Below are 17,123 nucleotides of genomic sequence, written 5' to 3' on the forward strand. Positions count from 1 at the left end.
GAAGAAGAGCAACATTCGAAAGCGTTATAATACGTAACCCTTTGAAGATATTGCGAAAAAATTTGAGTGATAATCATTTCTAGCAAAAATATGACCGAAAAATGTGTCGTCTGTTACGGCGACAAAACTATTCCAGTTATTGTGAAACCACCCTTATATGACGCGACGGAGAGAAACCCAATCCGTAACCGTCCTGAGACGGCGGCATCGGAATTTACCCCTGATTTATTCCAACTAGGGGCTTGGAGTCATCGTGGCCCAAGTTGGCATACAGAAAACTCAAGATTCTGCGATACTTTCTCATTTCATGTATAATATATTCACTGAGCTGCATTTTGCAAAGAGGGACCACAATTTCTGACTTAATTTAAAAACGACGTAAGTACCATTCGCTTCACCTATAGATATGAGTGTTTTTACGGATGAGTCAGAGGTTGTAGTTCCTAATCGCAAAATGTATCCTGTTTCTCTATGGTTCGATTGCATGAGTCCTTACTACTATATGAGTTCCATGCCGCACAAGATGGCAACGTCGCAAGTTGTCGTGACTGCGATAAAATTGGAGTTGGGGGTTTTTCGGGTACAGGAGAATGGACGAGCATTCTTCCATTTGCGTTTGTGTGCTGAGTCTGGATGACAAACACGATACACTTCCAAATAGTTCAGTTACCTACTTAACGACCCATTAGTTCTGTAAGTTTTCCGGACGAGTGCGACTGTACTAAACTTTGGCTTACACGAAGACCGATCAATTTTTTCGATGATGGAGAAGATTATTTTGTACGTATGCTCATTACTGATAGAAACTGCATTCCTTCACTTACTCTTCCCCTTTTGGGCAAATTTAATTTTGTGACGCTTATCAAGAAAGAGTCGACTCGTTCCAAATATTTCAGAAACGATGTATGAAGCTTTGAGAATGTGGCAAGACTGAATTTTTTGCAGCATTGTAAAGTTTCATTTTCCAATTTTCGTTATTATTAAATGACGGTTTTTAACACCGAAAAAAAAGAGAAGTTGATTTAACATCCTAGATGTAAAAAAGGTGTGCGAGAGCTCATCAAATGCTGAATTACCTGCCACAGCAGTTAATTTTACATCTTGTCATTGCTAAAGTAACTGCTATGGCTGGTAATTTAGCATTTTATAAGTTCTCGCACACTTTTTTTACATCTAGAATGTTAAATCAACTTCATTTTTTTTTTCGGTGAAGTGTCTTTAATTTGCTCTAAATTATTATTGTAATTTGAAATAAATTCCCCAACACAAAATATGCACCCGTCAGTAGAGAATTTGCAGGTGTCTGAAATGTGATGAATTTCGTGTTTAAGAGGAAACAACTTAGTGAACTGAACACGAGGATATCCTTGGTTTATAAATTGAAAAGCTAGAGGAGGAGACAGGACAAAATGATCTAATCTGCTAAAATGCATGTCTTTAAATGGGTAATGAAAGCCAGATGACGTCATAGGTGGTAAATTTTCTCCCTTGTAAATTTATTTTTATAGTATGTTCCACGTCAGAAAAAAAAACTATGAAAAATACTTATAAAAACCGGCTTTATAAGAGTTCTCAAACGAAGCAATACAATTTTTGCGTGCAAAGTCTCCCTTAAAGTAAGTAGTATAAAAGTAAGCTGTAAGAATTTGCAACAAATGGCAACCAAGTCCTCAACATAAAGCTCTGACGCTAATTTGCCACTGAATTCCTAGGTGCTGCACGAGCGAGATTTTTCACTTGGGTCTTTTTCAAATTATTTTGGATATTTCAGACTTGCTATTGATTTTTTCGCACTAATTGGTATCTTTAAAAGGGTCCATACTTTTTAAGAGAATATATTCGCCCTCTCTTGGATGGTTGCGAGATTCGAGTCTAAAACTTTGAGCGTTGAACTTGAGCAAACTCAATGCACGTTATATCCTTCCTGTCGAACAGATTGTTGCCGTGCTAAGGAAGAACGCCGTATGTACATTCGAGAGTTGCCAAATTTCCCTAGATAAAAAGTGCATTTTACAGGAGAGTTGCGCATAGTTTTCCTTGAAATTTTGAGATATTTTAGATTAAAGTTTGTGCAAAATTAGCTGAAAATTATGAGGAAAAATATCCAACAGTTTTCTTAAAAATTCGTATTTTATTGGAGAAAATGTGGCAACGCCTGATGGCTCATACGGCCTTCTTCCTTAGCACGGCAGATTGGTTCCATCATTTACAGGTATTTGCCGGGAGACATGGGATTGAGTTTTGTATCAGCGCACGACACTCTCTCCCCAGAGATGTTCCAGAAGTGTGGTAAAGTCCGTACCTAATGGAAATCATTGTAACGTTTCGTGTTACAGATATATCCTCGTGACATGCGGATTTTTTTGGCCGAGTGTGAAAGCTCAGATTTCACCGGAGGAGCTTGCAACTCTCCAGGACTACCGAGCCATTGATGAAATCTTACTCAGTTACCTGAGAAACGTCATTATTATTTTGGAATCCAAGATAGATTATATATATTTGTAAGCGCTAATTATTTACCAAGGTTTACATTTTCGTTTCCGATATCAAAGTTATACATGTGCATGATCATATGCCCATACCCTCAAAAGGCCCTTAATTATCGCATTTATATTTAGTCCTTAATTTGTCCTGACTCCTAATTGGTCACTTTTCATGAAAGTTATTTCCCATGCATGATAGAGTGTCTGATGATTTGAATGCTGCATTTTCTTTAGTCAAATACTGTGAGTGGGCATCTCATTATTTAAAGAACGTATTGTTCAGGTTTTCACGAATGGAAGTTTAAAAAAGAAAAAAAAATTCGAAATCCAATGTCGGATTGCCCTCAAAAGCCATCGTTTTCAAGGCAATATGTTACTCAGAACAGAAACAGTGCCCCTAGAACAACACCGTTGATGAAATACATTCGATTTTCCCTGATCTATCATGCAGTACACTCTTCAAGTAAGACAAAAATCTGTTTAAAGCTTCTTTTCAGTTTGCGGGACTCTCTCACTGGGTATAATCATTTGAAGTTGGATCCGCAATACTACTCAAAAGATGCGCTCCAGAACTTTAAATTGGCCAAACGGTTCATGTATCAGTGGAAGCTAATTCATAGAAGTGTTCGCGACAATCCCATCGAAAGTGAGTAGGAGGAAATGATCTGAATCTTCATCTATATTTCTGGAACCTCCAATGGGGGGTCCTAGGGTTGAAAAACTCAGCATTGAAATATTAAAGCGACTGTTCAGGTAAGAGTTTTTTATAAATTTTGGCCTAAAAATATGGAAAAGGCCCAACAAAACATTATAAGTAAAACACTAATAACAATAATAAAAAATCAAACGGTGCTAGGACTACGCACTCACAGTCTTTCCGCCTGAGGACCTACTCACCGCAACCGACACCAAAACGCAATTTCGATCAAAAACTAAAGTTCCATGTTTAAGGCTGAAAATTGCTTATTATAAAGTGCCTAAAGCATTTAAACTGAGCCTCTCATTTTATTTTTTTGAGACACTAGAAAGTGTATTATATACACTGTAGTGTATAGCCGGCGTAAATTGCTGGAATTCTGGGTTTTAACAATATTTAGACTCCAATTAGATTGAATCTAGAACTGGCTCTAATTTCACATGCGTATTTTCCAGTGTAGTGCGTCATTCTTCAGTCTTGCATCATCAAAAAATTCTTCAATCTTACAAAAAATTACATATGTTTGCTTTTATTATAATGGATGGCACGTTAGCTGAGATTTTGAGACACCGTAGCCAAGAAATGTCCTTTTTGCACCCAACGATTCAGTCAAAGAATTAAGATTTAAATAACATAAATTCTTGATACATTTTTAAAGGATTGGATGATCGATACCGACAGTTGCTAACTAAATATGCATTTCCGTCGATGACTGATTTGAGGAATGTTGCAATGGACTACTTACACATACAAATTAGGAGAAATATTCCCACCGTGGATCTTGCGAGCGGTACATTTCTGGGTGCAAAACACAAGACAACGTTACGAGGTGAGCAATAACTTTTGCAACATAATAGTGCGGGGGCATACGTAACAAAACATATGTCCCGTGTGCAGATTCGTGAAGGCATATTGTGTGATACATCAATCTCTTCGTTTTGATGTCTAGAAAAAGAAAATCGATGATGGCCATCTCAAATTTCATACAAACCCCCCCAAATTCAAGATGGCGGCCAAAATGGCGGTTTTGGGGTGAAAAAATTTAAAGTTTGCAAATACGTCGTGTCGGGTGTCGATTCTTATGTATTTTTGATCGTAGAATCCGAATTTTCAGTCAAAAGTTAGCCCAAAGGTCATTTTTAGGCCAAAATCCAAGATGGCGTCCAAAAATACCTCTTACAGGTACTAATTTGCCTATTCGGGTCTACATGCATTGTGAGGTATCAATTATTAGGTTTTCAGGGTCGTAGAGTCCAAAAATGAGGTCCATTTTCCGCTGCGGCTCTCAAGAAGCCCTAATATCAAAGATGGCGCCCAAAATGGCCACCGGTCTTGCGGATGAAACTGCCGTTCAGGGCAGCTATAACAAACAATACGTTCAAAATTAAGTTTCTTGGGTCAAGAAGTTCGAATAGGAGATCAGATGTTTACTCCTACAAAAAATTAAGCCTCCGAATCGAAAATGGCTGCCGACATTGTTGCCAGTTAGAGGCGCAGACTGGTGAATGACCGATATTAAGGGATTTGCCGAAGGAGGGGTTTCGATAAGGGCCGTTGTTGGGCCCATACCCTGAAATTCTCCGATTCTACGATTGTTTGCTCATTTAAAGTCTAAAGTTTGCGGAATGTATCATGATTTGGTCATTTTCGGTCCATCTAGGGGTCTAATACTGGCCTAAACATGAGACTAAAGGCCGATTTTGGCGAAAAATGCGGTTTTTTTTACATTCGGCGTGACACTATTTCATAACGATCCCATCATCGGAGGAGATTATTGTCCTTCAAGTACGTTCATTAAGGATGTAAGATAGTCACTTTAGCCAATTTTCGTTGATGGCAAACCTTGCGCTCGGAGTTAAAACGATCTTCTTAGAATTTTCTTGTTTTTCATCATTATTTAAAATGGCATAAAAAGGGCGACTCATCTTAAACCAGAAATATATTCCTTGGTGGAAAATGTACGCAGCTGGTCATAACTTTCCTCCAAGAAATTAATGGATTAAAGCCTCCCCCCCCCAAAAAAAAAAAACCTGTGTTGCCATATTTTATTGCTTAACATCACAGAAAACCGCGTAATTATTTCAGTATTTGAGGCTGTTCTTCGTAGAGTACATTCAGCAAAGCTCAAAACCCTTGATTCTTCATACGTTACGATCACATGATTAGTGATCATATAAATGCACGTATCCATCATTATTTTTTTTAATACATGTATGTATCTATGGAGACTCCCATCGTGGGGCGGCATTCCCACATATCATCGGTAAAAATTGAGAAAAATGCAACATTGAAACATGATTAGTGATTATATAAATACAATGGAGATGTTGCATGTGTGAGGAATTTGCAATTTGACTATTGATTTTATGTAAAAGTTCGCGAGAAACACGATGGTGCCAATGGCTATCTCTGAAATCAACTTCCAAGCTCAAAAAAAAGCTCATACATTGCAAGCAAATACATTGACAGGGCTACCACTTTATTTGGTGACTTCAAAACTGAAAACATACGGGTACCCTGCTAATGTATTTGCTCCCTATCTTTACATGGAGAGTTTGTCTTGATGTAGAAGCGGACTCTCAGGATAGCGTGGGATATCCCCTCCATTTTGGCCTCAGCTTGAGAGCCTTTTTTGAGCTTGGGAGTTGATTTAAGAGGAAACCAGTGGCACCATCGTGTTTCTCCCGAACTTTCACGTAAGAATCAACAGTCTAATCGCAAATTCCTCACACATGCAAAATCTCAATTATCCATCATTATTTTGTTTCTTACATGTGTGTATCTATAGACACTCCCATCGTGTCGCGGCATTTGCACATATCATCGGTAAAAATCGAGCAAAATCCGAGTTGGCCGAGGATTTCAGCCACTTTCTCTGAATATGCGCATTCTGAAATAAATATGTGAGACTCGAATTACAGTATTCAGAGATGCAAGTAGATTATATTTTGTGTTAGTGATAATTGCTTTAAAATTTTGGGCTTGTAGGTGGCCCATTATCTTACGAATTTTGTAGACGATATTTACGCACGAAGGTGCATCTTTGAATCATATTGACCGGGATCTGAGATCCGAAAAAAAGTAAGCCATGTGTCAGAATCACGAGTACTTAATGCTGATTTTTCACCACCCTGACAATCCCTGCCCCCGCCAATCTTATTGCCTGCGATCGATCAGAATTCTGCCTCCTAAAAATAATTTGAAACCCTGGTTTCCCTCACCCCTGCCCAGGCACCCCACCGCTTCCTCATCAGTTGCCTCTTCATCAGGTCCCCTGTCTCCTGCATAAAACCTCTTGTTTGGAGCTGCCATTTCATAATTTTGGAGAAATGACGTATGCATGTTAATCTAGCAAACGCTTAGTTTTTCTGGCTCAGACTTATGTCTGTGATGAGTGAGGCAGCAAATGAGAGATGCAATATGAGCTCAGCAGATGACGACTCTATTGCCCACTTTGCGCAGGTAATACCACCCGGATATGACTATGTTCTATGTCGTTTTGCCTTTTAACCAATATTACACTTTTTCTAGCAATGAATTTTTAGTTTTGGATAAGGCTAACATTCTCAGCGCGATGATAGCAGAACTCTCATTTTCGTTTCAATGTTGCATTTTTCTCAATTTTTACCGATGATATGTGGGAATGCCGCCCCACGATGGGAGTCTCCATAGATACATACATGTATTAAAAAAAATAATGATGGATACGTGCATTTATATGATCACTAATCATGTGATCGTAACGTATGAAGAATCAAGGGTTTTGAGCTTTGCTGAATGTACTCTACGAAGAACAGCCTCAAATACTGAAATAATTACGCGGTTTTCTGTGCTGTTAAGCAATAAAATATGGCAACACAGGTTTTTTTTTGGGGGGGGGGGGAGGCTTTAATCCATTAATTTCTTGGAGGAAAGTTATGACCAGCTGCGTACATTTTCCACCAAGGAATATATTTCTGGTTTAAGATGAGTCGCCCTTTTTATGCCATTTTAAATAATGATGAAAAACAAGAAAATTCTAAGAAGATCGTTTTAACTCCGAGCGCAAGGTTTGCCATCAACGAAAATTGGCTAAAGTGACTATCTTACATCCTTAATGAACGTACTTGAAGGACAATAATCTCCTCCGATGATGGGATCGTTATGAAATAGTGTCACGCCGAATGTAAAAAAAACCGCATTTTTCGCCAAAATCGGCCTTTAGTCTCATGTTTAGGCCAGTATTAGACCCCTAGATGGACCGAAAATGACCAAATCATGATACATTCCGCAAACTTTAGACTTTAAATGAGCAAACAATCGTAGAATCGGAGAATTTCAGGGTATGGGCCCAACAACGGCCCTTATCGAAACCCCTCCTTCGGCAAATCCCTTAATATCGGTCATTCACCAGTCTGCGCCTCTAACTGGCAACAATGTCGGCAGCCATTTTCGATTCGGAGGCTTAATTTTTTGTAGGAGTAAACATCTGATCTCCTATTCGAACTTCTTGACCCAAGAAACTTAATTTTGAACGTATTGTTTGTTATAGCTGCCCTGAACGGCAGTTTCATCCGCAAGACCGGTGGCCATTTTGGGCGCCATCTTTGATATTAGGGCTTCTTGAGAGCCGCAGCGGAAAATGGACCTCATTTTTGGACTCTACGACCCTGAAAACCTAATAATTGATACCTCACAATGCATGTAGACCCGAATAGGCAAATTAGTACCTGTAAGAGGTATTTTTGGACGCCATCTTGGATTTTGGCCTAAAAATGACCTTTGGGCTAACTTTTGACTGAAAATTCGGATTCTACGATCAAAAATACATAAGAATCGACACCCGACACGACGTATTTGCAAACTTTAAATTTTTTCACCCCAAAACCGCCATTTTGGCCGCCATCTTGAATTTGGGGGGGGTTTGTATGAAATTTGAGATGGCCATCATCGATTTTCTTTTTCTAGACATCAAAACGAAGAGATTGATGTATCACACAATATGCCTTCACGAATCTGCACACGGGATTACGTATGCCCCCGCACTATAAGAGCAAAAAAAATAACTCTAAATTATGTATTTGAGTTTGAGGCCCAACTGTAAAAAATGTGTATTTTACTGAGAAATTAAAATATTTCAACACCGCGTTTGAATGTAAAAAAAAAATCTAGCAGCTATAACGATACATGCAGAGGAGTAACCAGAATTTGAAATAATGGACGGTATAAGAATGTTTTTTTCAAATAAGTGACGAGTTAGGGGTCCCTCCTTTCAAAAAAAGAAAAAAAAAATAATCTGAATAATCTATTTTATAGCTCCACAAAGACCAGAAAAGCCCATGAAATTGGCTTATTTGCAATGAGGAAGTCAATTGTTCTTTTTATTTTATACAACATTACACCATAGATAATATAGGCTTAAAAAGAAAGAGAGAACTAGCATGAAATTTTCAGATAGAGTTCAATTGAATTAAATTACTCATATATTGAGGAAAAATTTGGAAAAAAGAAAGAAGATACTGATCCTCGATTAGATAGGTAATGATTGCCGCCCAGAGGATGCGCCCTGGCCTACCTCGAAAACTGAAGGCGTTGTGCTAAAGTTCTGCATTAATTTGTCGCCCGGCTGACAAGACGGTGTAACTACATATCGACGGTGAAACTACCAAACCACGTATCTCGTTTGCGGTGTTTAAAAATCTACGCTCGCATTTTATTTTTTTGAGGTAGACCAAATCAATATCATTCCTTGAAATTTTCACAGAATTTTCTCCGCACAAAGAGGAAAAATCACAGAAATTTTCAAGACTAGACGTTAAGTAGTTTTTCATTTAAAAAATTAAGTATGACAGGAAGTCTGCGACGTCGCAAACCGAGATACGTGGTTTGGTAGTTTCACCGTCGATATATAAATGAGCCTGAAAAAGCATTAAAGTGTATGGACGGCATGGTTCATTGCAGAATGTACCCTATAGTAGCACAATCTTTTTCACTAACATTTCAGAAACATCTCAAAAGTCTCAAACTTATATCATCTCATTGAAACGTTCCAAAAACATTTTTGACATTCTTATAACATAATATCCTTCCTGATACACGTTTTTAAAAAACCCCAAAAAACTTTCAGATTCTAAGGGGTAAAGAATCCGGCCAAAGTCTTAAACTTGTTGAACCAAATTTTCTTAAAACCCCTAAAAGAAAATTAAAAATTATACTTTACTGAAAATCGAATGTGGGCCCCTTCATAAACGAGTGATACAACATTAACTGCATGTGTGTATGTGAACCTCTTGTGGAGCCCAAGCGGTTCGCTCTTTGCAATAAACGCTACATTCGTGAATGGAAAGTCCTTGAAGGAGCACCTAACGTCCTCTTTCTTTATTTAACTTTTGCATTTCTTATTCAGAATCTTCATAAAATCAAAAAGAAAAGTATGGACTGATCTGAGCCTCATATGTGCTCTAAAACAATAAGAAATATTTTATCGCACAAAATCGACTATTCTTTCTTTAAAATTTAGAGCTACGTAACTAATTCAATAATCATGACTCGTGCATTCGCAGAAAAGTTTTCTCAGAGACTCAGTAAATTCCCTTGCTAAGCTGCATGTATCTTCAAGTAGGCATTATACTTCTATAAGGAAATGAAAAATTACACTTCCCTGTAGATCGAATGTAGGCCCCTTCATTTAGGAGTGATGCAACAGTCATGACGTGTAAATATGTTTAGCCCTTGCAAGAGCCTCCTCCCTCACCTATTTGCATTTTTATCTGAATAAGTAAAAAAAAATAGTCGGTATGGATTGATCTGAGCCTTCTATGTGCTCCAAAACGATATGAAATATTTTATCGCACAAAGTCCAATATTTTTCGATTCAGGTCGTACAAATGCTTTTAAAAGAACATGAAAAAAAAAAAAAAAAATACTCAATCGGCTGGCTAAAGTCCAGTATTTTTCTTGAGAATAGTCTCCTCCTTCAATGAGTGACGCAACAATTGCGACATTTTTGTATGAAAAGCCCTTGCAGAAGCCTTTTTATTTGACTCAGCTAAATTTTGAAGAATCACTGACGTGTCCGCAAAAATGCTCTTACTGTAATCATTAGTATTTGTCCCCTCTGCATGCTGGAAGATTGCTTGCAGCGTATTTTTCGAGCGTATCATTCTTCCTTTGCTTTCTCCCCAAGACTTATTTATTGTATAATGTTTTTAGTCTCAACTTATGATGCTGCAGTTTCATATGCATGTAAATGGAATCTATCATAACATTGTATCATATACTACTGCATAATGAACTGATCGTCATGAAAAAGACTCCAGATTACCTAGGTATTGAAAATTGTTTTAAGAGAAAATAATGAAGATTTAAAAAAACAAAAAACATGGTTGAAAATAGCATTTTTATTTTTTACGCAGAGTAGAATAGGTAAGAGGGTTTTGACATGGATCCTCAGATATCTCTATGAAGCATTAATTTCAGTGACCCTTCTTTTTTACGCATTTTTGCGGACACGACACGTGATTCTTCAAAATTTAGCTGAGTCAAATAAAAAGGCTTCTGCAAGGGCTTTTCATACAAAAATGTCGCAATTGTTGCGTCACTCATTGAAGGAGGAGACTATTCTCAAGAAAAATACTGGACTTTAGCCAGCCGATTAAGTATTTTTTTTTTTTTTTCATGCTCTTTTAAAAGCATTTGTAGGACCTGAATCGAAAAATATTGGACTTTGTGCGATAAAATATTTCATATCGTTTTGGAGCACATAGAAGGCTCAGATCAATCCATACCGACTATTTTTTTTTACTTATTCAGATAAAAATGCAAATAGGTGAGGGAGGAGGCTCTTGCAAGGGCTAAACATATTTACACGTCATGACTGTTGCATCACTCCTAAATGAAGGGGCCTACATTCGATCTACAGTGAAGTGTAATTTTTCATTTCCTTTTAGAAGTATAATGCCTACTTGAAGATACATGCAGCTTAGCAAGGGAATTTACTGATTTTTAAATGATGATTTTTCATTTAGGTAAACATTTTTTTAAGTCAATTTACATGTCTAACTAATAATTTGTTATGACACCTTTTAATTACAAAAAACGAATTTCCTATGCATATTAGGTCTCTGAGTTTGAGAGAAAAAAAATCGAAATTCTGGTAACTTAGTTTGACCGAGTCTAAAAAAATAAGGAATCTAAATTGCGTTAAGTCGGAGGTGAGTAAAACATGTTTGAAGTTCCATTGCTCCTTATAAGATTCTCTGTTATAAGTAAAATTCAACGCCTGTCTGCAATATTTGTCCTCCACTACAAAATGAGTCAGAAGAGAGTGTGTGGTCACAAAACAACACATGACTCATTTATTTGACAAGGTGACTTAGTTCTGTTATTCTAGGCGATTCATTTCAGTTTTTGCTCAAATTGATGGAAAATTGTTATATAGTTGGATACAAGCTTTTGAAAGAGGACAATTTTACAGGTAGTGATTGCCACATGCTCGCATCCTACGGTGTGTATGACCCCGACAAAAGAAACATCGCCTTAGAGTGGCTCAGAGAGGCTGTTGCTAGGCTAGATGAAGACATTGAGTGGAAGGAATATCAACATAAACTCGTCTTAGACTATGCCCATGTTCTCTTAGAAACAGGTAAGTCAGTTCAGTAGTGCATTTGTAATTCAACGCAATTTTATTACTTCTACCAATATTTGAAAAAAATCGCAGTGAATCTCAAAAAATTGTTTCCATAAATATCACCAAACATATTATGTGACACACAGTAACCGGTGCAGTAGATCGTTAAAGAACAATTGCCCGAAACAGAAGTCAAAGAAAAAAGCAAACATCTGGGTGAGCGTGGCATATACAGTGATACCATTATTCGACCATGGGGGAGCAAATGTTGCCTACACTGAGAGTTGAAGGCAAACTGGCATGCCATTAAAATCACCTCTCCTTGTGCGGTGAAAAGCCATTTAGGGAGATTCACACCGCTATCGCAGGCCCAAAGGGGAGAGATTTGACTTGAGCATGCATCAAGCCGCAATAATACATTTTACAAAATCGATAAATAAAAACAATGCAGTCTCACTTCGGATTTAAACTGGAACGAAAAAAAAAAACGAAAAAAAAAAAGAAAAAAAAAAACAGTGAATTCATAAATGATTGCATATCTCTGTTGACAGAGGTTTTAAAATAGTTGCGTGACTGAGTTCAGGATTCTTCATTGGCAAGGGGTTTGTGACACCGCGAACACTAGTTATGGATCTAAAAGAAATCTGATATATGTAGGAGTCAAGCAAAACAGAAATTAAGGTCGGAGAGGTCAGATTATTCAGTGTAGCAAAAACTTCTGATTTGCGTAGAAAATATCAATTTTTAGTTTTTGATGCAACATGTTCTCTGGTGTTCTTTAGAACATTTGGTCATAATTCTAGTTGTTATTTTCACTATCGCTGATATTATGCGTTGGAAATGAATCGTTTCCTCTGCTGGCACCAGCCTTTTGTTTTTTCTCAATCTCATAATGGAGGCGCTTAGAGGACAAGGCGCATAAGTATAGTTCTCTAATGATTTCAAGTACAACTAGTCTGAATTCACATTATGTTAAAAATCGCTACAAATTCCAATTTTTAAGCACTCAACAATAAGTTTGAAATTTCTTTCCTACAAAAGAATTCATGTAATTTTGAAAATTTAAATACACGCATTTCTTGGAATAGCAAAAACTGCACTTATGCGACTTGTCCTCCAAGCCCCTCAATCCAAAATTTCAAGGTTAATTCTATAAGACTTGTTGGATGATTCCTGCATCGAATCATACAGAATGAACCCCGCCAAGCTGCGGTAAGGCACAAACAATTTTTTTACCTTAAGTCCTATTTTACTTGACTCCATCATAGATTGTACTTCTTCGATTTGTTTTTACTCGATAGGTTACACCCGAGAGGCCGCGGAATTCACGAAGGCAATGTCAAAGATGGCCGAATCTAGTGATTTTTACTTCATCGATACACACTTATACTTCAAGGCTCGAAATGAGAATCTATCAGTACCTAAAATAGGAGAACATATTTCACCGGTAAATTTAGATTTCTATGTCCTCCTATTTTTACCAGCCGTAGAATCAAGGTATTTTCTCTCCTTCTGTGAATTATTATAATCGCATAAAAAACAAACATAATAATCGTAAAAAAACACATGCTATAAAATTAGAGTAGGCAAGTTCTCATTTGGTTTTTCAACAGAGGGATACTCCTCCTGACTGTTTTGCGGTCCAACCTCCGTACTGCCATGCTAAGGAAAAACGCCGTATGAGCCTTTGGACGTTGCCACATTTTCTATGATAAAACATGAATTCCCCCCGATTTCGCAGAGGATATTATTCAAGATCACCTTTAAATTATCTGAAAATTTAATGAGAAAGTAGTCATAACTCTCCTTAAAATGTAACATTTTACTGGAAGAAATTTGGTAACTCTCAAATGTTCATACGGCGTTTATCCTTAGCATGGTAGCGTAGTGATTTCCACCTCATGCGCGTCACGCGTTATACTCTTAATGCTGCCGTGCTAAGGAAGGACGCGGTATGAACATTCGAGAGTTGCCAAATTGTCTCCGATAAAATGTTTATTTTTAAGGAAAGTTATGAATATTTTCCTTGAAATTTTCAGGAAATTTAGGTGAAATTGCAAACAAAATTATTTGAAGAATCGGAAGAAAAATATTCAAAAGTTTACAAAAAAATCAGTTTTTTATAAAAGGAAATTTGGCAATGCCTGAGGGTTCATACGGCGTTTTTCCTTAGCAAGGCAGTATGATTTTATATAATTTTATTATTTTTCATTATTTCACAGGGTGAGACATCTCTGCTGCGATCGCTTGAGGTACCTCCTCGCACATTCTACCTCGAGAAAATTTGTGCCAGAGAATACACTCTCAACCCAAACTACGTAGCAAAGCTGAAATGTCGTTATTCTACTCGTGGGTCACCTCTCTTTGTTTTGAATCCTTTGAAGGAGGAGGAACTGTTTTTAGAGCCAAAAGTGTCCATTTACCGCCAGTTTCTCACCGACTCGGAAGTGAATCTGATTATAGATAAAGCACATGGACGGGTAAGAAACGTATAGATTCTTCAAACAGTAGGTTCCTTCGAAGGCGGTCGCTGGAATCAAAATCCTTTCTACTCTTCAAATATATTTTGTGTGACTTGTAAGTTACTTACGTAGGTTGTGCCTATTTCCTCTATCAATGTTGCGACACGGAAATACAGCACAGATAGTTGTTAACTTTCTCGTTAAGGAATAAAAAAGGAGAGCATTAAAACATAGGTAAACAAGGCTGAAACAGTACATGGTTGTTATGTGATGACGGCTGGGGTCAGGTCGCCACTGAATTTTTAATTTGTTTTTTGTGTGTATTTCTGCAGCTAAATTTTAGCTGGTGACAGCTCGAAACGTCCTGTTTTCAGTGTTTTTAATGTTGTAGCTTTGTTCGTTCTTCATTCGTGTACTAGGGGGCTATGCCCTCTGGCCGCTACGCGGCCCAGCCCCCAGAGGCGCTCCGCCCTCTCTTAGGCCTGCTTCGACGAAAGAACGGCTAAAAAAACTGAAGAGATTTTCATACCCGACTCTCATTTATCCAATTTTTCTTTGGCCTGGAAAAGTTGGACCAATAAGAATCAAATAAGAAAACCACCATTTATTTCCAACCCCAGGCCAAGACTGAAACGAAACGGAACGAATGGAACAGACCGTTTCGTTACTTTTGGATAGTCTGTAGTAAAGGAGCATACCCTCGATTCACTTACCTTACCCTGCCTGTCAAAAGTCACAAAAATCAAGAAAATCGGCCTGGTAGAACGCTGGAACTGAGCGTTACCGGATTTGCAAATTTAGGAGGTCTTGGAGCTTATACAGGGTGATCCAAAAGTCCCTTCCACCCCCTCTAACTTTTTACCTTATGGAGGTAAAGATTTGAAACTTGGGGAATGTCCCTAGGTTAAAGGGAGCTACTTTTTGGCCCACCTAAAATTTTCAGGGGACCCCCCTTGGGAGGGGGGGGGCAACGGACTCTAACTATTAATTTTTAAATGGGAAGACCCCCTTTGTGATAGCTCGTTCGAAAGAGCATAAAAAAAGAAAACTTTTCGCGCAAACCCGAAGTCGATATCTCAAACCGTTACAAAATAACGGCCGGTTAAAATTAAAAATGACCGAAAATTCACACAGGTTAGTTGTCGAGGGATTTTCGCGAAAATCCGTTAGTAGAGGTATTTCCACACAAGAAAAACGAATTTGATGTTAGATTTTCAAAAAACCGAAATTTCCAAAATGGCCGCTGGTTAAAGTTCAAAATGACCGAAAACTACCACCTCGGTTTTTTGATGATGGATTTGCCCAAAACTTGGAATTTTAGGGTATTGATTAACACATTTGAACTTAGATTTCTAAAAAAAAACAGGTATCTGTTTATTAAGCCACGGCTCATTTAGTCACGAGGCGAACTGCAACAAAAATTGTTGCAAATTGCCACAAACTCAGGGTGCTGTGTGGCTAAAGGAAACAAGAAACATTTGTGTGGCTAAATGCAACGAAAATTGTTGCGGTTAGCCGCAGTCTTTGGAATGGCCTACCAAATTCAGCAAAAAAATTGTTATTCATCCTCCCATTCTTATTTTACTGCAGTGTAAGTGATTTTATTGAAGATCTGGAATATATTAAAAAGTATAAACAACCATTCGTATGTATTGAAAACAGTTTTTTTTTTTAAAATAATTTTACCATCCTCCACTAGTGACCAATGCAATACTGTATGTACTTTACGCTGAAATACATGAATATCTACCAATAGGAAACTATCCGAAGGAATTATTGACCACATGGGTATCTGTTTATTTAGCCACGGCTCATTTAGCCACGTTGCGAACTGCAACAAAAATTGTTGCAAATTGCCACAAACTCTGGGTGCTGTCTGGCTAAATGAAACAAGAGAAATTAGTGTGGCTAAATGCAACAAAATTGTTGCAGTTAGCCACAGTCTTTGGAGTGGCCTACCGAATTCAGCAAAAAAAATTGTTATTTATCCTCCCATTCTTATTTTACTGCAGTGTAAGCGATTTTATTGAAGATCTGAAATAGATTAAAAAGAAAAAACAACCATTCGTATGTATTGAAAACAATTTGTTTTTAAAATAATTTTACCATCCTCTACTGGTTTGACGCTCCCCCGTACCCGAGTTAGCCGGCAAATTGCTAGAGATAGTCGGTTACCCTTCGACCCCGTAGACTGCCACCTCGGTGACTTTCTCGGGTTTCCTCCTCCCGCCTTTTGGTGGGATAGGCATCCCCTGATGTTGCCGCTCCTCTGTGCCTGCGTCCTCGGTCGTTAGCCCACATCCTGTCGCGGCGGCAACGCGGCGACAGATCAAGCGGGATCGTTGACGTGTCTGGTTTCGTGATTCCCGCGCCCCCCAGGATCCCGGAATGCCCCTAGTAGCATGATTCACTTTCCCCTTCCTAACAAACGTATAAGGAATTAATACCGGTTATATAATCACCATTTTAACTAAAGTTTATATATCGTGTATATAAGTTTTATATAAAATGCCCATGAAAATAATTATTCATATTTTCAGAAGATAACGTTTATATAAAATTTATATAATTGAGGAAGGGTTTTTATAAATTTTCTTTATACGCATAGTATCCTTTTGCTTAATTTGCTTATTATAACTGTTATATAAATGACCTGAATGACTTTAACGTAAACCTATCTCATTTTCATGAATGATGATGATGATCTCATTTCAATGAACACCCTCGACTCTCAGACTGCGTGGGATAGGTATTATTAGAGGTACTAATGGCTCCGAGACGAGTTAAAAGGGGATATCTCGGCACACAATCCGAGGAGCCCTGTTACCTCAGTTGGTAGCGTGTCTGGCTCATAACCCTGCCCAGTTAGACAG

The 17,123-nt window shown here is 37.9% G+C and overlaps 1 protein-coding gene across 3 annotated transcripts in view; it reads left to right on the forward strand.

Moving 5' to 3' along the window:
* Positions 1-548: 548 nt before the first annotated feature.
* Positions 549-17,123, forward strand: part of LOC109040415 (prolyl 4-hydroxylase subunit alpha-1) — a 33,498-nt gene continuing 16,923 nt past the window's right edge. The window contains exons 1-7 of one of the 3 annotated variants that reach the window (XM_072302214.1): positions 549-780; positions 2,337-2,501; positions 2,981-3,129; positions 3,839-4,009; positions 11,636-11,803; positions 13,090-13,235; positions 14,011-14,268. In XM_072302214.1, coding sequence (XP_072158315.1) covers positions 761-780; positions 2,337-2,501; positions 2,981-3,129; positions 3,839-4,009; positions 11,636-11,803; positions 13,090-13,235; positions 14,011-14,268 — 1,077 coding nt within the window. In that variant the 5' untranslated portion in view covers positions 549-760. Of the gene's footprint in view, positions 781-2,336; positions 2,502-2,969; positions 3,130-3,838; positions 4,010-11,635; positions 11,804-13,089; positions 13,236-14,010; positions 14,269-17,123 lie in introns of those variants that run through there. The other 2 variants (XM_072302213.1, XM_072302215.1) reach the window with 2 other exon arrangements.

Source organism: Bemisia tabaci, chromosome 7, assembly GCF_918797505.1.
Source record: "Bemisia tabaci chromosome 7, PGI_BMITA_v3".
In the NCBI taxonomy this organism is placed as follows: domain Eukaryota; kingdom Metazoa; phylum Arthropoda; class Insecta; order Hemiptera; family Aleyrodidae; genus Bemisia; species Bemisia tabaci.